The sequence below is a fragment of the Brachyistius frenatus genome, unplaced genomic scaffold (genome assembly GCF_029030835.1).
Source record: "Brachyistius frenatus isolate BFR_SWC_R1_liver_20210118 unplaced genomic scaffold, ASM2903083v1 Contig_23, whole genome shotgun sequence".
Classification (NCBI taxonomy): domain Eukaryota; kingdom Metazoa; phylum Chordata; class Actinopteri; family Embiotocidae; genus Brachyistius; species Brachyistius frenatus.
In genome coordinates this window covers 356001-377531 of record NW_027210622.1, presented here as the reverse complement: position 1 = coordinate 377531, position 21531 = coordinate 356001, and the positions used below count along the sequence as shown (strand labels likewise).

The 21531-nt window shown below is 38.9% G+C and overlaps 1 protein-coding gene and 1 non-coding gene across 2 annotated transcripts; one reads left to right on the top strand and one right to left on the bottom strand.

Annotated features, from left to right (window-relative positions):
• Nucleotides 1-7440: 7440 nt before the first annotated feature.
• Nucleotides 7441-7513, bottom strand: trnar-ccu (transfer RNA arginine (anticodon CCU)). Its single transcript has one exon. It is a non-coding gene; the product is annotated as a tRNA-Arg (tRNA).
• Nucleotides 7514-7978: 465 nt separating this feature from the next.
• On the top strand, nucleotides 7979-19672 carry ift56 (intraflagellar transport 56). The gene is made up of 18 exons (XM_069697174.1): nucleotides 7979-8267; nucleotides 8448-8591; nucleotides 9959-10051; nucleotides 10232-10346; nucleotides 11112-11161; nucleotides 11406-11551; nucleotides 14199-14370; nucleotides 14783-14857; nucleotides 14954-15056; nucleotides 15478-15533; nucleotides 15997-16050; nucleotides 16150-16213; nucleotides 16299-16387; nucleotides 16692-16775; nucleotides 16870-16939; nucleotides 17882-17988; nucleotides 19034-19167; nucleotides 19327-19672. The coding sequence occupies exons 1-18, from the start codon at nucleotides 8265-8267 to the stop codon at nucleotides 19439-19441; spliced, it is 1674 nt and encodes a 557-aa protein (XP_069553275.1). The 5' UTR covers nucleotides 7979-8264; the 3' UTR covers nucleotides 19442-19672.
• Nucleotides 19673-21531: the final 1859 nt, after the last annotated feature.

Genomic DNA, 21531 nt, shown 5'->3' with positions numbered 1-21531 from the left:
GAGCATACTGGTGAACTCAATGTGTTTCTCTCTGCAGTGCTCCAGAGCCTCCTTCCAGGACTTCTTCTCCTCCACCATAATCAGGTTTAAGTAGAAGTTGTAGGCACTGATGCCAGTGCGAGCTGACCATGCACGACGGGACCCATGGGTATTGTAATGAATGTTTGTTGGTGTCGTAACCCACCCTTGGTCAGTGACAAAGTCTCCTCCTGACCATCTCCATCCAGCGGGCTCTTTGGATTCCCAGTAGAGACCGATTCATCCTTCAGCGGCCCCCTGAGACTCTCTGAACAACTGTTCCTCTAGCTCACTAGTGATGGGTGAAAGGTCAGTGTGGTATATCCTGCAGTATTCTTGAACTCTTTTCCAGGTCATTGGGATTTCAATATAGACATGTTTTGCAGACAAACAGCATGCACTTGTAAGAATGAGCACTCTGAAGATGATTGTCTTCATCCTGGTTCCGTGTCTTTCTGGGAGGAATAGCACTGTGATTTTGTTGTCTTCATCTCAGACTGAGCTGGTGACATTTTAATCCATATAAACAGGATCTAAGATAACTTAAACAAAGTCAAATAGTAGGCTATGTGTACCAAAACAAATCTTCTGAAGACGGACATTTCAAGGTTTTTAATGGCTGTGCTGCCTCTTCTTCGGCCTCATCAGTACAATTTACTAACTGTAACTTATATTTTGTTAGATTGTGTTTGAGAGCACAGTTCTTGTCTTATGAAATGAAGGCTTGATCCTCCCTGTAAGTGTTGTTTAAATGTCCCACGTTAGTTAGCTATGGAATCTGACTGTTTTACCATTAAAGCCAAAATTTTATGTATGAAAGCCTATGTATTTTCTGAACATAGTTTCATGGTTAAATGTGATGTAATTTGATGTTTGTTAATTTCATTGTTTGATGAATTATAAGGCACAAATTCAAACCTCACGAGAGTGTGCTGCTGAGATCAGAGCTAACTGAGATAAACTTTTTGGAGTATGACCTTTTTCTGAACTGACGTATGCCTCAAGTGGGGATAGAACCCAGTTGTATCTCACTGTGAGGCAACTGCTCTAACCACTGCACCACCATGTCATTGGAAATATGAAAAAAAAAAGTCATACTATAGCATTAAAATATATTAATGGGATTTGGGGGGGGGGGGGGGGGGATAAAGTTTGTGGTAGTTTGGCCAGAAATCCAAGATTTAGACACCCTTTATTTTTTGTCATTGTTTTTTTTTTTATTTTTTTATCACATTTTGGACGACGTGCCACGGGCACACCGATCGACGAAAACAAATTGTTATGATAACTTTTAATTCCAAAAATGTTAAGAGCGCACAGAATAAACTCGGTCCAACAAAATTTGTAGGAGGAGTTCGTTAAAGATGCTGTAAAGTAGAAATGAAAAGGAGTTTTAAGTTCATCACACCACAGAAGTATGGGTTGTTAACCACCCATCCAAATTTGAATGAAAAAAAAACCACTAGACAAATATGTTAAATTAGGCTTTGAAGTCTTGAGATAATCATCAGTCTCCTCTGCTTTGAGACTGGGGGGGCGTGTCCTGAAGGAGCTGAAGCTCCGCCCACTCGCTGGAAGGTGTTCAGTGTCCTGTATGAGAGTCCTGTGGCTGCAGTTCTTTTCCCCACTAAGCGGTCCGTCTGACATCCAACCTCTCAGGTGACTTCATGCATGATGTCACACTGACCCTCTGTCTCTCTGCTGGATGGAGCAGCCTGCTTTGTGAAAACAGAATAGAATCAGAATTTATTTGTCCAATGATAGAAAAATACAGATGCAATTAAATCCAGCTTGTCCCCCGTGAGCTGTAGCACAGGAGTCAAACTGGACACCAGAGACAGCAGACAGTGAGTCTCCAACTACTTCTAACGCACCTGCATTATAATAGTGGAGATAATAAGAGCGGAGGAGTTGATTTAGTTTTGTAACGACTGCAACATGAACAACGCATCCATTACATCACATATCATGTTCAAACTTTGGACCTGCTCAGGTCGAGCTGAAAGTCTTTCTCTTCCACTGATGTCCCTCCACCTCCTCCTCCTCCACCTCCACCTCCACCTCCTCCAGCTGCTCCTCCACCTCCACCTCCACCTGCTCTCTGCAGCCTCCTGCACATGTAGCCGGGGTCGTTTATCCGGACCGGTACATGTAACCGAGAGGCTCGGTGATTATAACGTTACACCGGAGTACAAAAACAACAACCCTCATTAATCAGGAGGACAGGATCCATGTTTACCATCATCCCGACATGTAAAATACAGTTACATATATTATAGTTCCTTATCGTAGCTATATTGAGACGCATAAAAAAAAAAAAAATCAGCGGTTATAGGAACATTTTCTTCTGAACTCTGCTCAGCTACGAGCTCAATAGAAGCTAATTAGCTCCATTAGCTATTACCCATTTCACCAAAATATCGTTATTCTACGAGTAAAATCACGTCAGAGGTTTGCACCGCAGACTAAATGTCACATCTGGAAAAGTTATCTGGTATAATTATAACAAGCACACAGAACTTACGCGGAGTGGTGAACTGCTGGCGGCAGCGGACGGTGCCGGTCCGGACGGTGCCGGTGCGACCGGAGGATGAAGGTCCGGGGGGGGGCGGTCCGGGGATGACCTCTCATGCAAATGAGCTCCAGGCTATTATAGCGTTTCAACGTGTGAGAGGAGGAGCCATGCAGAAGGTTATATAAACCGTCTGTGAGCTAGCTCGGTGACGTACTGAAGTTACCTTTTAGCCACGCCTAAAAATACCTGAGCTGAAGACGGTTGAGAAACTGATTAACGGTCGAACTCCATATTTCAGTGCGACAAAGTTTTCAAACTTTGCACATGCTTTATTGAGAAGAAAATCTTGGAGTTTGCTTTACAGCATCTTTAAAGTACAACATGTGTGAATTGACAAAAATGGCGACTAAATTCAAAATGGCGGACTTCCTGTTGAGTTGACGTAATGGCGCGTTGGAATTTTTTGGTATCTGTTTAGGGGGCGCTAGCGAGCCACTAGGCCACGCCCACTTGCGACTCCATTAAAATATGAAATTGTTTGCAGGGGGAGACAGGTGTACCAACTTTCATGAGTTTTTGAATGTGATAAAGCCGCCAAATAGGCAATCTATTTTTAAGGAGAAAAAGAATAATTTTCCTTGAAAAACAATAGTGCGAAAGCCCTATTGTAGGACTTTCGCACCATCGGTGCTCGGGCCCTAAATAAAGGTCCATTTTCACTTAAAGAGCCTCTCTTTGTTCTTGTATGTTTGGAGGGAAAGAGGCTCTGCAGGCCAAAGGGTTATATAGTTTTCTGGGAGTGCCCATGAAATTGACACGCCAGGATTTGTCATTAGTGGGACTTGGATGTGAGGATGTCAGGTCTCTTAAACTTGTGATTTAAAAATGAGTGTAGGAAGTCTTGCCGTATGGCCAAAAACGTGTTTTGTGGGGTCATTTGGACCTTTGAACATCCAAATCTAATAATTTCATTCTTGACATAAAGAAAACGTTTTGCAAAATTTGAAGAAATTCCTTCAAGGTATTCTTGAGATATCACGTTCACAAGAATGAGATGGACAACCTAAAAACCTAATGCCTTGGCTATACTGTCACCTCCGTGGACAATGTTGGACTTGGGCTCCTGCTAGTACAAAGCCAATATGTGTCAGCCCCCAGTCCTGCGTGTTCTTTAATGAGGCAATAGAAGAATATGTCAGGCTTCAAGATATTTATTTAACAGCAGCAGAATAACCAGTTTACAGAGCTCTGGGTCCAGACTATGTTTCCCTGACCGCAACAGAGTATGTGTCAGTTCACGAAGTCTGATCTCCTGACTTTCCCTGACCCAGTCTTCTTATAGTCCAGACACCAGAAAGTCATGTGTATTGATGTGTCCTTTGTTGGTTGGTGGAGGTGGTGGTTGTCTTCCTTCACACCCTGGAGTCCTCCAGACAGCCTTCTGTTCCTGTTTATGACTCAAAGAACAACAGTATGTGGTGACCCCACAGGTTACAGACCTCCCCCTGTGACCTTTTGGTTTGGCACAGTACTCTCACTCTCATTCACACATTCACAACCACTCCCTGTTGTCTACACCTTCATTCACAAACACAGCCTTTTGTCTACCCCTTAGGATTAATAGTTAATAATACGACCTATATATAAGTAATATGATATGGCATATATATATGTTGTATTATTGTAAACATAATCTTGCACAGAATCGCACAACAAGTACCAGTTAAATGAAGTTTACTTGCTTTGAGTATGAATGTGTTTTTACCTTAACATCGATAGTAAAACTTCAACAGCCACCCCCACTGCTCACTCATTGGTCTGCCCTTCAAACTGCCTATGCAAACATCAATGCAAACAGCGAAGAAAACTGAAGAGTGAGAAACTAGTCTGGAGCTGGGCTACTGAACATCCAGCACACCGTTAAAACCCACCACAGATCTTGTCAGTGTTTAGGTTTGGCTGTTGTTCCAAGACTGGGGTTTGATAGTGAGCTGAGCCACACTGTAACATAAAATTCTCAAATCCCTTTTTCCTGTCACACTCCACTTACCTTCTGTGGGCCGAGTTACACTTAATGCTATAGCCTTTCCACTGCTTGTTGTCTTATTTCTTCAAAAACAAATAGAAGCATGTTTCCATGTTGAACCCACAATGTATTGACAAAGGCTACTCCAATTGTATCAGCCTCAATGATTCAGCAGATTCTTCAGTTACTGGATTAGACCATTGTGCAGGCACATTGTCAGGCTGTAAGCTCTTAAGCTTTACTTGTCTCTTTTATAAGTAAAAAGACGAGGGATGCAAATTTTTTAGCTGAGGATCATGTTACATTTTGCCCCAAGCCTCCTCATGTGTCACAAGCACCCAATAGCTGTTTTTACTGTGGTCCACCAGACACTACTCCTTTAATATGTACAATGCTCTGGAATGGCCCCACTTCACACCAAAGTTAAAGGATGTCACCATGTTTATATACCTTGATAATTGAGCATGAGCATTTAACCTGAGTTCTCATATAGTTGCCCTACATAGGTGTTTCTCGATGTGGAGCTTTAATTGTTGAGTCACATGGCAGCAAATAGTTGTATATATTGTGTATATGTACAGGGTCAAGCATTTTACATCCGTTTGGGCTTTAAATGCTGTGGCATTGTTTCATTATACATCCTGGTCCCTATAATCAAACAATGCAGTCAATACACAATTTCTAAAATGCCCAAACCAGCTACAATATTCATACACAAGAGGGCAGTGTCGGCCATAAACTTAGGACCTACTGTAAGTCACTGTGAAGCCTCCTGGTGAACCACAATGGTGAAAGTGCTGCTGGGGAGGTAAAGAGTGAACTGTACTATAAGCATGCAGCCTTTTTTGTGATTGTTTGGAATTTAAAAAAAAAAAAATCCTAATGAATGGCGACTGAATAAAAATAGAGAAAAGTGTCACCTATCTGGCCACACTCCTCACTCACAGAGGCATTGTCAACCCAGCTCTGTACCAGGGTGTCATGGTAGCTAACATGTAGTTCACGAACAATAAAAATAGATCTATTTCTAATCAAGCAAACCAGATGGAGAGAGAGAAAGTTTTATAAATCAGGAAAATGAGGAGTCCATATGTTCAGCTGCTGAAAATCAAAAAGAAGACATGCAGCACAGAGGAAACGAGTAGGCAGACCGCAGGTGGTCAGAGAAAAGTGAGAGCAAAGGACATTAAATGAGCAGACCATCTTTTTGTTCACTCGTGGATCAAACACTCTTTGGTGCACATGCAGCCAAACCTGCTGTAGTTTCAAGTAATGCACTAATCGCATTGTTTTTGGTGTTTCACCGTCCCCTCTGCACTGTGTTGTGCCAGTGTGACTCCAACAGAAGACCACGGCTCTGTATAGAATGTGTTGACATACTTTTTCCGTGTTTCTGTGTTTACTTTTACCTACCTGTGACTCAACCATAAATTGTGTTGAAAACGTACAAAGAAACTGTGGGTCATTGCTCTGCAGCTCTGATTTGATGCATGCTGGCCACAGAAGCACTGACGAAGAGAGGTACCACCTCCAGGGATCACCCCAAGGTAGCCATGCCTGATCTCTACTTCTGCAGAGACCCAGTAGAGGCAAGCACTGCAAAATTTAAAGAATAGTAAAAGAAAAAGAAGAAAAGGGCAGAAGCTGAAAAGGCACTGGGTAAGGAGAAGTACCAGGGCGGGTGAACCACACTAGCTGCTGACTGCTTCAGGAAAGGTATGAAGTTTACAAGTTTGGTTTTGTTTCTTAAAATCTGGCAATAAACAGCCTTGAAAGTAAATTTTTCACCAAAAAAAATCTAACAACACTATTTTTTTAATATTGTTTTATTGTATAGTAAACATTGGCTATTATCATGTTAGAGGGCTACAATATGTGAAATAAAATTATAGTCAAATTACTAACTGTTTCTGTCGGTGCTGCCAAAGATACTTCTGAAGCTTTACTGGTTAGAAATGGAGATCTCTTCTCAAAAATGTGAGAGCTTTGTGGAATCTACAGTAAATACATACATTTCTAGATGAGCTTGATAGGAAAGAATAACAGGGGTAAATATAATTTCAAAGCTGGATACATGATCTCCTCTTTACAAACAGTATGCCATTTTTAGTTTTAAAATGTAGAATAGTTCCATATTTCAATGGACTTCTATCATTGGTTTTTAGTTATTGGTAGAGGATGAATGTAAAAAGAAGTGATATATATTATTGAAATGTTTCTCATACTGTTTCTTCTTGTTCTATAGGAGCCTGGAGTGCCCAGACTGCCTCTGAAGTCTGGTCTGCAGCTCCCACTGCACAAGCGTCAGACAAGGATGGCACCAGCTTTTACTAATCCCAAGACATGTCCATCAAAACACATGAGAAATCCAGAGACTGTGAACAGAGAAATCCATCAACAAAGTATGCTGGTTACTCTTAAAACTGTCTTATTTAATTCTGCCAGTCTGTGTAAGATGGATGGATTTATTGTTTATATATTTATTTTTAGGGAGACAAGTCCAAAGCATAGACCAGTGTCACCTACCATAATATTTTATAGCCCAAACTACTGTAGTTTAGAAAACACTTTTCGATGGGCTTTAAAAAAAACCATTTGGCAAATAACTAAATAGCCATGACTACATCTGTGATCAAACCAAAAAAGTTACACTTTAGTTTGAAATGTCCATATTCATAATTCCATTTTTGAGTTACATGGGTAAGGGACCTGTTTGTAAATGTAATCTTAGCATATACGTACAATATGTATTCAGTAACCAGTTTATGGAAACAGCACTGTTCATTTCAATGTTAACAGTTGTAAATACATTGCTGTTTATATCGTGTCATGATCAAGTTAGCTGCATATTAAATCTTTGCCTTATCAACCAAAACAGCTCCACCCCAGATGGGACTCGAACCCACAATCCCTGGCTTAGGAGGCCAGTGCCTTATCCATTAGGCCACTGGGGCATCTGAAACCGTAATTATTATCTTTTATAAAATAATAAGAGAACCTATCATTACAGTTACAATGGATGGGATTCATTGTTGTAAATAAAGAATACACGTGTCATTATATACACATTGTTTGAATTCAAATGCCTTCGTGCGGCGGCCTTACGCTGCTGTCTACTTTGTTGCTAAGCAACAATGACCAAACCAGTGAATCAAGTTCAACACAGAGGATCTGAACTGTTTCCTGTTAAACTCGGTTTGTCTACAAAATAAATGTCTTCCAAGCGTATTATTTTGCGCTTCTCCTTCGACTGCCATCTCAAACTCTGGATTCAGCATGCTGAGAGAAGGACATATTTTGTCGTATTTCAACACTTCACCTTGAATAGTCGTTGAAGTGTCAGGTTCATTGCTCGAGCTTTTAATATGAAAATCCAAGAGCGGAAACGCTCATCTGTGCTGTCGTCATCTAAACTATCAGCTAGCTAACGCTACTAAGACCTCACAGCAAATGTGTCCACGAGTTAGTGGAAGACCTGTTTATTTTCCAGTTTTTAATAACGGCCATGTTGGTCGCAAGAGACTTTTTCCGCGTCGGTGTCGTTATCTGGCTGGTGTCAGTGAGAGAAACGAGACAATAATAGTTAAAATCCAATTTAGTAGCAACAGAAAGAAAGCTAACACTTGTTTGCTTCGAGAGGAGCACCAGACGTCACCTTAGTTAGTGATAAACAAACACTCAGCTCTTCGGAAAAGACTCGTCGAAATGGTGAGCAGACGCTTTTGCGAACTTAAAGCAAGAGCCAGTGTAATGCTTCAGCAGTCATATATAGTATTGTCTATTTTTTTTATTTTTATTGTCGTGTAACTTATTCTGGCCCACTGAAAATCATCAACCCACTGGAAGTTGTTCATTAACTTGACAAAATCAAATGTCCTACTTTGGTAGATCCTTTCCCGGGTGAAGCCAGCCTTGGGAGGAGAGGCTCCAGTGAGCATCAGCGAGAACAAGAAGAAAAACCAAACTAAGGTTCCCTGTTTGGAGGAATATCTGCAGCAGAGAGACTACCTGGGGGCTTTGACATTGTTAGAGGTATTGAAACGATCATAACTTAAAAGAAAAAAAAAAACTTACTTCATCACATCATGGGTTAGGAGAGGTGATAATTACCTACTAAAGGCCTTTGAAGAAATGGGCTAGCCATCACTACATGGGACAAGGTTTTAGGTTTTATGCATGCAAGGGTGACCTGTGGGACCGGAGGGTCAGGTGCTGCTCAGCCTCCACCTGAACCCGGGCACCCCCAAGACCTCAAGTCAACACGCGGAGAAGTGCAAAGCAAAATAAGGATGGACAGGGACGTGGCTTCAAGTCAAAATATAAAAATAGTTTATTTAAACAGCCGTTAATATTAAAAAAACAGCAAAAACAATCAGACAAGATACAAATCAAATTGTTAAAATTCTTAAATATGCTGGCTCTGGCACAATGTTAAATCAGTGTTAACTATTTCTATGTATAACAAAAATAAATGAAAAGATTATTAGTAAGGCTGGTTAACTGTTGAGAGGACTAGTTTTTCCCCACTTCACCATGTGTGCAACCCACTACACACACACACACGCACGCACACACACACGCACGCACACGCAACACACACACACAGCAAACAGCAAACAACTGGTGGACAGCCAGGTCAAATCATAGCACATCCTGCTACATACGGATCATAAGTTACTGAATCCTTATCAGCTCACAGTGTGTGCTGTCCTAAAAAATGTCACATATAGTCACAATAGTTGGATAATAATTTCGAAGAACTGCATTAGGTTCAATTTCAATATAGTGTTTGCTAAATAACCATCAGAAAGCCACAGAAAGATTCCAGTCTATCATCAGATCTTAATATCACTCCAGATTAAAGTGAAATGGAGTTAAAGTGGGAACATTACACTGTAGAGAGATGAATTAGATTATTAACCACTTTTTCATTTGCTGTGAAGTGATCAAAGTCCAGGAACAGTATTCATTGTAACCTTAGACTCCATTGTAACAGTGACCGGCGCTGCTGTTTAGACTAGAGCATTGAGTGCTGGCTTTCAAAACCAATAAAGTAAGTGATCTGATTGATTTTCTTTCTCTTGGATTAAACCTTTTTTTTTTTTTTTTTTTTTTTTTTTAAAATTCAGGGCAGAAACAGTAATTTACTTTAAAAAAAAAGAAAAAGAATCCATTGTGATGGATTGAATAACTCGCTGAGCTGTGATGAACCTACTGGACTAACTTGCCTCTGAATAATTAACTACTACACTATTATAGAGGGCTTTTTTTTTTTAAAAACTGTAATGCCTCCTGCAGACTATCCTGTGTCATGCCCTGGAATCACACCCCTATCTATGCCACAGACAACTCTGTACAACTGAGATGCTGCTGCTGATGTGTTGCTGTGTCGTCTGTAGTTTCAGAGAAATATTGGAGAGAAAGAGGAGCATGCAGACCTGTGGATTGGCTACTGCGCCTTCCACTTGGGTGATTACAAAAGAGTTATGGAGGTAATTTCTTTGTATTTCTGTGTGAGTGGGTGTGTGGAACTTATGATATACAGTTGTACATAAAGTCCTCTAAATACTGTATTTAGATAACAAATTCTGGATGCCTGTCCGGTAATGGACAGGCATCCAAAAGAATGGGTCTATTCGCATTTGTAATATTTCCTTTTCATGTTCTGGCAGGAGTACAAGGCTCTGACAATGAACCCCGAATGTCCTGCCGAGGTGTGGGTCTATCTGGCCTGTGCCTTGTTTTTTCTGGGGCTCTATAAAGATGCTGAGGAGGCTGCATCTAAGGGTAGGCATTACAGATGAGATTTGTAAACATTCTAATATTATTTGTAATTTGTTGTTTTGTTTTTGGAGGGGAATAGCTCACCGGTACTCTCAGGCACTATTAAGCATTCTTATAGTATATGAAGAAGAAAAAATATTCTATGGTGTGCCAGAGTCAGAACAAATTAGTGTGAAAAATGTATCGTGAAGGCTGAATACCAATCTTTACTGATTTGGAGCAGAAGACTGACTATCGTTCAAACGTTAACCACATGTAGTACAGTTTGCACATAGTATATCCACCAGTTAACATAACCAGTTAGTGCAAATCCAACTGCATTTGAGGCCATTTAAAATGTTGTAGAAGGACAGGACAGTCACATAAACACATGATTTATGTTGTGTGATTGTTGGGAAAATTGCAGTAGCTCACCAAGTTTTTTTTTGATATGCACACCCATACTGTTGTAAATCTGATAATAGCTGCTATTTTTGTGTCCATTCATTATTTGTAGACTTTTATTGTGAAGGTGCTTTTATTTTTAAAGACTTTTTTGAACTTGAGGTTCACAGATTGTAGAATTAACAAATGCTGCTGAATCAGTTTGCTGTAGAATATTATACCACCACCCATTCTCACTGTTTAACTTCTATGCCAAATCAATTTACAATGTTTTTCAGTCAGTGATGTGACTGCTGAGAGCTTTATAATGATGTTAGTGAATTGTGTGCCTATTCTCATGTAGTTTGCTCTCTAACAAAGTTTTATATCTCTCGTTCTCTGCAGCACCAACGTCCCCGCTCCAAAACCGGCTACTCTTCCACTTGGCTCATAAGGTTTGAGAATTATGACACTATTTTTACACTAAAATTGTATGTTCCCCTACTTTTCTGTCTGCCATCAATCGATCACTAACAATTAAACACTACACTACAATACTGATCTCATGGTTCATTATATCCACCACCACTTTGCTCTTAAGTGTGACTAATGTCTTCTCGCTCTCCCCGATCTTTGTCCTGATCACACCTCTGACTCCTGCATTTCCTTACTGTCTGTTATCTTCGTATTGTGTCTCAGTTCAATGATGAGAAGAAGCTGATGGGTTTCCACCAGAACCTGGAGGATGTGACAGAAGACCAGCTGAGCCTGGCCTCCATCCACTACATGCGCTCGCACTACCAGGAGGCAATAGATATCTATAAACGCCTTCTGTTGCAGAAAAGGTCTGTGCTTGTCCTTCCCTGTTACTCTCTTTAAATTTGTTTCACAGTCCTGCTGTACTTGAACTCATGTGCCATCCTTGAAACCACCTTGACAGGTGAGAGTTGTTAATAGAGGTGAATTGGATTCCATGTGCTTCACACCTTGTGGAACCATAAAGACAATACAGGTGTCAGTGCAGCAGACCTGGTGAGCTGGCGTCATGAGACATTGATATACTGTATTTGTAGTAGTCAGGATTAGAAAATTAAGACTTTAAGACCAGATACCCTGTTCCACTTCTTTCTGTTCATGACTTTGTGGTATCTAAAGACCAATGGTCTTGAGGCTTTTTAATAGGTTAACAGTAGATCTGCCAGCTGTACTGCCTCTGCAGCAAATTATTAAATGCTAATTAGTGATACTATAACTACTTCTTTATACTGCTTACAGAAAAAAAAAAAATCAAAATAGAGTTAAGCAAGATTGATAAGTTGTTGGAAAACCTAGAGTACCAGAACACTTTCCTGAATCCTTGAGTGCCGATGTGCCTTGACCTGGCACTCAGTTGTTTCCTTGTTTGTGTCTTTTTTTTACTGTGAAAAACTTTTCATCTCTGATCTTTTTGCACGATAAAAGGTTTCAATAAAAATCTGTTACGCAAATATAGACTTTTATGAAAATATTTATTATAATATACATTAACAATAAGACCTGGCATTTGCTGAAATGGTTTGTCTGTATGGATATCTGGGTTCAGCAGTTACATTGATGGGGTTGAATTCCACATACTAGAATAAGTTTTGGAGTCTTAAGTATCGCTGACCTCTGACTCTGTCCTGCATGGCTTTAGCAAGTTAACACTGAAAGTAAATACAGGTGTAGTTGTGCTCTGCACCAGATGGGATACAAACATCAGTGCAGAGGAGTGATACTTTAAAGAAGTGACACTAAGTGTGGAGTGTGATACAAATCCTACTACTCACTCCCAATATATACAAACCTAATACCACAGATTACATTTGTAGTCCATGACACCAACTTTTCATCTTATCTGATTTAAACCTCAAATTCATTGGTCATTTTCTAACACTAACATACAACCCCGTTTCCAAAAATGTTTGTACCCTGTGTAAAATGTAAATAAAAACAGAATGCAATGATTTGCAAATCACATAAACTCACATTGAATTGAAAATAGACCAAAGACAACATATCAAATGTTGAAATGGAGAAATTTGATTGTTTTATAAAAAATATATGCTCATTTTTAATTGATTGCCAGAAACATGTCTCAGAAAAGTTGGGACTGGGTCAACAAAAGTAGAAAAGTTGTGTAAAGCTAAAAAAAAATAAAAAAAAATTAAAAAAAAACACCTGGTGAAACATCTCACAACTAATTAGGTTATTTGGCAACAGGTCAGTCACATTATTGGGTATAAAAAGAGCATTTCCCTCAGGCATCCCTGCATTAGAAACAGACACTTTTCTGGAGTGGAGATCATAATCTGAGCTACAAAACACTTCTGAAAAACGTTGTCTGTCAATAGAGTTCATCGCTGCATCTACAAATGCAGGTTAAAACTCTACCACACAAATAAGTAATCACATATAATCATGATCCAAAGTGTGGCCTCTTTCTCTGGGCCCGAACTCATTTAAGATGGACTGAGGTGAAGTGGAAAACTGTCTTGTTGTCTGACAAATCAAAATTTGAGAATCTCTTTGGAAATCATGGACACGGTATCCTCCGGTCTAAAGAAGAGAAGGACCATCCAGCTTGTTATCAGTGCTCAGTTAAAAAGCCAGCATCCGTGACGGTACAGGGCAAAACGATGCCATTCTGTACGTATTTCAACTGCATAGCTCTATGGTAGAAGAGTGCAGGTGCCAAACTAGCCTGCTTGCAGTCTAGATCTATATAACATTTAAAAAATTTGGCGCGTTATTAAAATGAAAAATATGCCCCAAAATATTGAGCACCTAAAATCCTATAACAGGCAATAATGGGACAACATTTCACTTTCAAAACTCCAGCAATTGGTCTCCTCAGTTCCCAAACGTTTACAGGGCATTGTAAAAAGAAGAATGATGCAAAACGGTGGTAAACATGCCTCTGTCCCAACTTTTTTGAGATCTGTCGCTCGCACCAAATTCAAAATAATAATAATAACAATATTTTTTTTAAACAATAACATTTCTCAGTTTCAACATTTAATATGTTGTTTTTAGTCTATTTGCTATAAAATATGGATTTATGTGATCATTGCATTCTGTTTATATTTACAGTTTATAGTGTCCCAACTTTTTTGGAAACCGAGTGGTATACTGTGAAGCAGATTAAGCCATGTATTAAAATCATATTGCCTGTAACCTTTTCAGACTGTGCTGTTATCAATAAATGATTCATATAAATTAGTTTTTACCTTTTACCTAAAATCATTACAGCAATTAGATGTCAGCAAAATGTGATTAAAAAAAATAAAAAATGCAATAATGTTTCTCAGAGTACACTGATATATTTAATGTTAATAGTGTCTCAGATGGCCTGCCGTAACTCGTCAGAAAATGGTAAAAATGTTGTATGTTTGTACGTGCAAATATGTAAAAAGAAGAACAAGCAATGAGGCTGAAAGCTGGATTCACACTCTCATTGCACCTTTTTCTCAGAGATTTCCTGGCCCTGAAAGTGTATGTGGCTCTGTGTTACTACAAGCTGGACTACTATGACGTGTCCCAGGAGGTGTTGGCCGTGTACCTGCAGAGCATCCCTGACTCCACTATTGCTCTCAACCTCAAGGCCTGCAACCACTTCAGGCTTTACAACGGCAAGGCAGCTGAGGTACTCAGTGTTTGACTGCTGCATATCCAGGCTGATATTGTGGTGGTTCTTAACTTGGACATATTTTCTAATATACATAAATGTCTTCATATGTTTTGTGTTCAGACTTCTGTAAAGATAACTGTGTAAGAACTGGTTATTTGGAAGCTTTTAAAGACAAACATAGAACCTCACACGTTACTCACATAACTTTACCCACATGCCTTACCCAGGTTGTCATAATGATGTTAGGTGAGGTCATTTAAAATGTTTGTGCATTTACAGGAATCCTTGGTTTAATATTTTCTCTTTTTAACCTGCATGCTCTGTTCCAGTTGAGTCAGTTGATCCTCGCTCTCTATATTTCTTTGATGAGAGTAAATCTTCGTAGGTTTAACTTGTGCATGCGCTCTCTCTCTCTCTCTCTCTCTAGGCTGAGTTGAAGAACCTAATCGACATCTCCTCTTGCTCCTTTGAGTTTGCTAAGGAGCTTATACGACACAACCTGGTAAGCTCTTCACCAGCTCCAACTGTGAGTGTGCAGGTGTGTGTGTGTGGTCCATACACCAGTGACTTCCTCTCTCTGAATCTCTGTGTGCTGCAGGTGGTGTTTCGTGGTGGGGAGGGGGCACTGCAGGTACTACCTCCTCTGATCGACGTGATCCCTGAAGCCAGACTCAACCTGGTCATCTACTATCTCAGACAAGGTGTGGAGCCACAGCATCGTAGTTTTCTAGATTAAGCAAAACAAGGGATTAGATAGAGTACACTCATTGTTTACACCTTTATTTCCAAATGCAATCACCTTTACTCATCCGTGATAAGTTATGAATACAAAAGCATAATATTTCAATGAAGCATACTGTCTAATCAGTTTTAAAGTAAGCTGAAACAATTATATGAATTACAATGAAACCATGACATAAAACGATGCCTTACTCAACATTTCTTCGGGTGTTGAAAATTAGGTCAAAACATGATTCAAATCCCCTTTCTTAATTCAGCCCTTGTACTGTCATGTATCTCATGCATCATTTCAGTTTACATGCGAGTACAGTTGTTTTAACTGTAAGATTTCAGAGAAAACCTACTTTAGTTCAGGGATTCACATTCATGTTATGCTTTCAGATGACGTCCAGGAAGCTTACAACCTCATCCAAGATTTGGTTCCCACCACACCTCAGGTGACAATATGTTTTACAAGTTCTTTTAAGGGTGACGTCCCGACCTGACGTCAATAAAAGACTTAACGTTTTCTCAATTTCCCTATAATGTAAAAGGTAAAGTAAAAAGTTGAACTACAAGCAGTGAGACTATTTCACTTGATGGGCTTATAGGTTATGTTCTTTTACAGGAAAGAAAATGTCAATTAAAAACCACAATCATGTCAAAATAAATAAAGTCTGTCAACAAAACATCTTCTCTTTGCTCCACTTAGGAGTTCCTCGAAAGATTTTTGTTTCCTCTGACCATTTATTTTAATCTTCAAAAGCCCTTTAATGTCTCTTGGATGGGAAATCACATGAAGTTCATGAAGTGTTTGTTGTATCTCTTTTTGTACTTGTTGGAATAGGTTTTGATGGCATTTGAAGCACCAATGCAACAACAGATTAAAAGATTCACTCTGATCATGTATTATTTTCACAGGAGTATATTTTAAAAGGGGTAGTAAATGCTGCTTTGGGACAAGAAATTGGCTCAGTGAGTATTTCTGTTGAACTTATTAACAAGTTACAAACAAACAAATATGATGGCTTTGAGTGTGGGACAAATGTGTGCTACTGCGCTTTTATCTTTCAGAGGGATCACTTAAAAATTGCTCAGCAGTTCTTTCAGTTGGTCGGAGGCTCGGCTAGTGAATGTGGTACGCCAAATAGAAAATTCATGAACTTTATTTCTTAATGCAACAGTTTGCAAGCGTGTTTGTTTCAGATTTCTTGTCCCTTCAGATACTATTCCTGGCAGACAGTGCATGGCCGCCTGCTTCTTCCTCCTGAGACAGTTTGAAGATGTTCTCATATATCTCAACTCAGTCAAGGTTAGTGTTGCTCAATACAAGTAACACATTGTATTATATATCCCTGTTAAGAATCTGTTTTTATTTGGCTGCGATGAAATAAGATGGAGTTGATAAAAAAGGACTCCCACATGCTGGATGAGAGGTGCCACTTCAGATTACAAGTGGTGCTTTAAATCGGCAGTACATTTATTCATGTATGTGTTTTTCCTTTTCTCTCCGTGATTCGTGCTATCAACAGAAAGCTTATACTTTGTATGCGCTTCATTTCTGGATTTGTGGGCACTTACTTTTTTTTAAGCAAAACTGTGTTTTTCTTTTTCAGGGTTACTTCTACAATGATGACACATTCAACTTCAACTATGCTCAAGCTAAAGCAGCGCTTAGCAACTACAAAGAAGCAGAAGAGGTACCGTAACTGAGCAAACATCCACACAGCTCCTTTCTACAGTCTGATTAATGCGTTCACTTTTTAATACTAATTTTGATTTTCCTTTTTATAGATTTTTCTGCTCATTCAGAATGAAAAGATCAAGAATGATTATGTGTACCTCAGCTGGCTGGCACGATGCTGTATGTATAGTAGAATGGTACAATATATACATATATAGCACAATTCATAATTCCCAGTAAAGTCAAAAATAGTAGGAATTATAGAGTGCTGTGATAACATTAAATAACTAATTATAAATTCACTCATCATAAAATCCATCTTTAGCAAGAAATCAAATTTCTGTGTAACAGTCAAGACAGGATTTCAAACAGAAACATTGAAATGTCTGTTTGAAGAGAGGATCTGAGAAATCAGAGAACAGGCACCTTTGCTTTTTCCATTCTGAACAGATCACAGGTTAAACTTTGGCACGGAAGGATTAAAAGGTCTTAAAACCAGGTCGGTTGACGCTGTTAAAATTGTCGGTAAAATCTTAAAAGTAATCCTTAGTGCAACAGGCCATCAGTATGAGAATACCGCCTCTGAGTGTCAGACTGATGGTGAGGTGTTTGTTCAGTATGAAGATAAGGAGTTAACATTTTGGGTATATTATAAAAAAAAAAAAAAAAGTCAGTTTCTAAGTTTTCACCAAAAGGCTTACTACTGCTTTTGGCACCAGCTGCACAAACAGCTGCAAAGTCATTTTTGAAAGATGTGAAAAGGGATACAGTGACCCCAGCTGATGACATAAAAGCATGGAGACACTCTTAGATACCTTTGCGGTATCCGAGGGACCCTTTATGCTTTTTAACTAAGTCTGGGATCTACATCAAATATCACTGCCAGATTTCTAGCCTCAGACCTGTGAAGAATTCAGGGTCACTCTTTCACTCCGCCACCTTTTCACTCAACAGCTCCGAGAAATGGAAATCGACATTAAAAAGATTTATTTTTCCCTTCTTGGCTTAATCCACATCAATAAAACCTGCACACAGACTTTAATATTTTCCAAATTTTAATCTATAAAAGATGAAACTGCCTGTGAATGATGGATTATTGAACACCGATCTTGTTCTTGTCAGACATAATGAACCAGAAGGGTCAGCTTGCCTGGGAGCTCTATCTGAAGATGGGAACTTCGTCTGATTCCTTCAGTCTTCTGCAGCTCATTGCCAACGACTGCTACAAGGTGACATCATCCTCCCTTTTCTGCCTCTGGTATTGTACTGTATGTGATGACCACTTAAATATAAATACCTGTGTAAATCTACAAATTTATGTTCAACTAATCAGTCAAATAATTGCTTAATAAAGATAAATTATCATAATTATTTTTTATTTATTTAATATTATCTTGCTCTTCAAACTTTCATTTTATACTTTTTTTTTTATATTATTGCATATTGAATAAGTTTTGATTTTAGACTCTTGGTTGGAAACATCTGAAGACATCATGTTGGACTCTTAAAGATTTTTAAGACAACAATTAATTGATTAATCGAACTATGATGAGCTGATCAATACATGTGAAAATATCTTCTAGTTGCAGTCCTATTAATGTTTTTTTTATTTTTTGGTAGTTCACTTAAATTACTAATTAATGTGCAGAATATTTTTCTTGATTGATTGAATAATTCTTTTTATAAAAGACAGACAATGATCTAAATAATCTAAAGAAAATCGCAGCGCCCAAGGTAATGTCGACGTAATGTCTTTTTTTGTTTGACCAACAGTCCAAAACAAAGAGATATTCAGTTTGTAATGACATCAAACTGAGAAAAGCAGAAAATACTGAGGTTTAAGAACTTGGCAAGACACATTTTTGAGTTGCTTCTTCATCAATGTTTTTAATGTGGCAGTTTCTTTGTTAAAACACCTTAACTCGACATGTCAAATCTATAAATATGCTTGATTCCCAAATGTCCCCTCAAATTGAGAAATAGCACATTTCTTTCTCTATCTGCAGATTTTGTGGTATTTTTCTCAGGCCAGTGTTGGCTGTCCTTATTATCACCTCTTACTTCAGCACGTTTTAATGAAGCTGTCTTCACGTTGAGGTGTGATTCTTCCAAATGCCCTCTAGTTTTCACACCACATTTTTTAAATGCAATGAAAAGTGGTGTTATGGGTACAGACTTTGCATAGAAGCAGAAGGTAAAGAGCTGGTGTGATCTGTGCCTGTGAAGCCAATGTTTTGCATACCGTGTGCTCATTATCACAGCCTGTTGTTTCAGATGGGCCAGTTCTACTATGCTGCCAAAGCGTTTGATGCACTAGAGAAGCTGGACCCAGGCTCCAACTACTGGGAGGGCAAAAGAGGGGCATGTGTTGGCATCTTCCAGCTCATACTGGCTAACAAGGAGCCCAAGTATGCTCGCTTCTTCTTCCTGTGCAGCAGTTTGGGTTACGATTTTTATCATCTTCCGTTGTCTGTAGGAGTGGATGTGATATGTAAATATAATAAACACGAGAGATGGTGCATTCCTGATCTAATCTTGCTTCCTCACGTATCCTGTTTGTTTTCTAGGGAGACACTTAAAGAGGTGCTGGTCCTTCTGCGAAATTCAGGAAACTCGCAGGTTGAGTACATCATCCGAATTCTGAGGAAGTGGGCCAAAGATAACAGAGTCCTCCTCTCCTGACCTCTGAACTCTCACTGCAGGCCTGTAATAAGAGTAGCTACAATATGCAGACATCAGCAGTCATCAGAGTTCATTTGGTCATGTGACTTTAATGAGTTGTATGAATTATATCTATGCCACATGAAGAAATATGGATATTTTTGTGCTATGCTGTAGTAATTTGTGTTACAAATGGGTGTGTTTTGAATTTAAATGTACTTGTATATTTCAATTAAAATATTTCTCTATATTTTAAATTACTTTTATGTTGTCATTGATTATTTTTATTAATGTAAGTGCAGTAGAAGAATCCACACTTTTTTTAAATAATTTTTATTAAGCAATATACAAATTTTCAGAGCATATTTATACACAACATTTGAAAACAGAAACCTAGAATTTGTAATCAATATCTAGCAAATGTGTATTTAGGTTACTTTAAAAAAAAAAAAAAAAAAAAACACGTCCACAGATATCAATAGGTAAACATTTTCACGACAACCACTTTATATCGTTCCAAAATGCATGTGTGTGCGCACATAGAACGGATGTCTGATAGTTTATACCATGGAAGATTAGGAAGTACAAAGAACAATCTAAATGTACACACTCTTTTACACAATTTATTGTAATATGGGATGTGATGACACTGGCTAGTGATATAAGTATGCTGAATAAGTCAGATTTGAGATCTTAGAATATCAATGAGCAAAAGTATTATTTGATATATATATATATATAGTTGTTAGAAAAATTACTCAGAGCTAGATTCAAAATCAAACATATCGGACATTTATTCTTGCAAGAAGGAGCAAATACAGGCACCCTCAAAGAAGGATGCCCAGCATTGCTCAACGTCACTCCTCTGTAAGGCAGCTTTTATACAGTGTGACAAAACAGTTGACAGTCACCCCCATTTCCTTTGTATCTGCTTTCGTATGGTAATACTGAGTTGGTTGCAGGTCACAAGATAAGGACACAGGGGAGTTGTCAATTAGAAAGTAAAACAAAAGGAACTTTCCAGGAGTCACTTGCAAATAAGAGTAAAACAAAAGAAACCTTTCGGAGCCACTTGATGAGATACTTTCCGGAGTCACTTGCAAATAAGATGACCACATAGAAACTTTCTGGAGCCACATGCAGACAAGAAGAAACAATCTTTTTTCTTTCCAACAATAGTTCAGAACTTCTTTTGACTGACGGGAGCACTCGGTATGAAAAGTCGTAATTGAGGCATCAGAGGCATTTTCTTCTTGAGTCAAGCTTTGAAAACCAAAAAATCCTACAATTCCCACAATGAAGCCCAGAGCCTTCTACTATTAAACCCAAGCCCCCAGAGCTGGGCTCTGAAGGGATTTTGGTGTGGTGGGTATATGGTGTTACAACCTGTGGGATGACAACAGTCACACAACCCCCCCATGCTCCCGAAAAAAAAAAAAAAAAACATTTTCCCATTCACAATCATTGGAGAAGGAACAGCTGTAAAACATTAAAGATAATTATTTCCTTATGTGAGCAACTTTAATGGGGATGACTGCCTCATCATTTGACCAGTGTCCGCTCTCTTTAAGGTCTGTATGGCTAATAACGTTTTACATCTAAACATAGATCATACTGAGGTCCTATTTATTGCTCCAGACGGTGGGCTATGGCCTCCAAGGTTACACGGTGTATGAAGTACTTCTCTACAGTCTAATATCAGAAATCCCAGAGTCATATTTGATCACGCAATGTTCTTCAATCGTTGTATAAAATCTTTGACCTGTACATGTTTCTTTTATCTAAGAAACGTAATATTAAGACAATAATAATAATAAGAGACTTGTTCAGGTCTGTTGTATTACAACCCGAGCCACAGATGATCATCCACACTTTTGTATCCTCCAGCTAATTCCCCACACTGTCCCCTCACATAACACCACTATTATTTTATTGGCTTCAGATCAAGTTGAGGGTTCAGATTAAGGTTCTTGTCCTCACATATAGAGTCCTGCATGGTCAAGTGCCTCATACATGTGTGACCTGCGCCCTACTCACATGATCAACAGATCTTTTGGGTCTTCTGGTTGTCCTTCACTCTCAACTAAAAACAAAATTTGACTGTGCTTGTG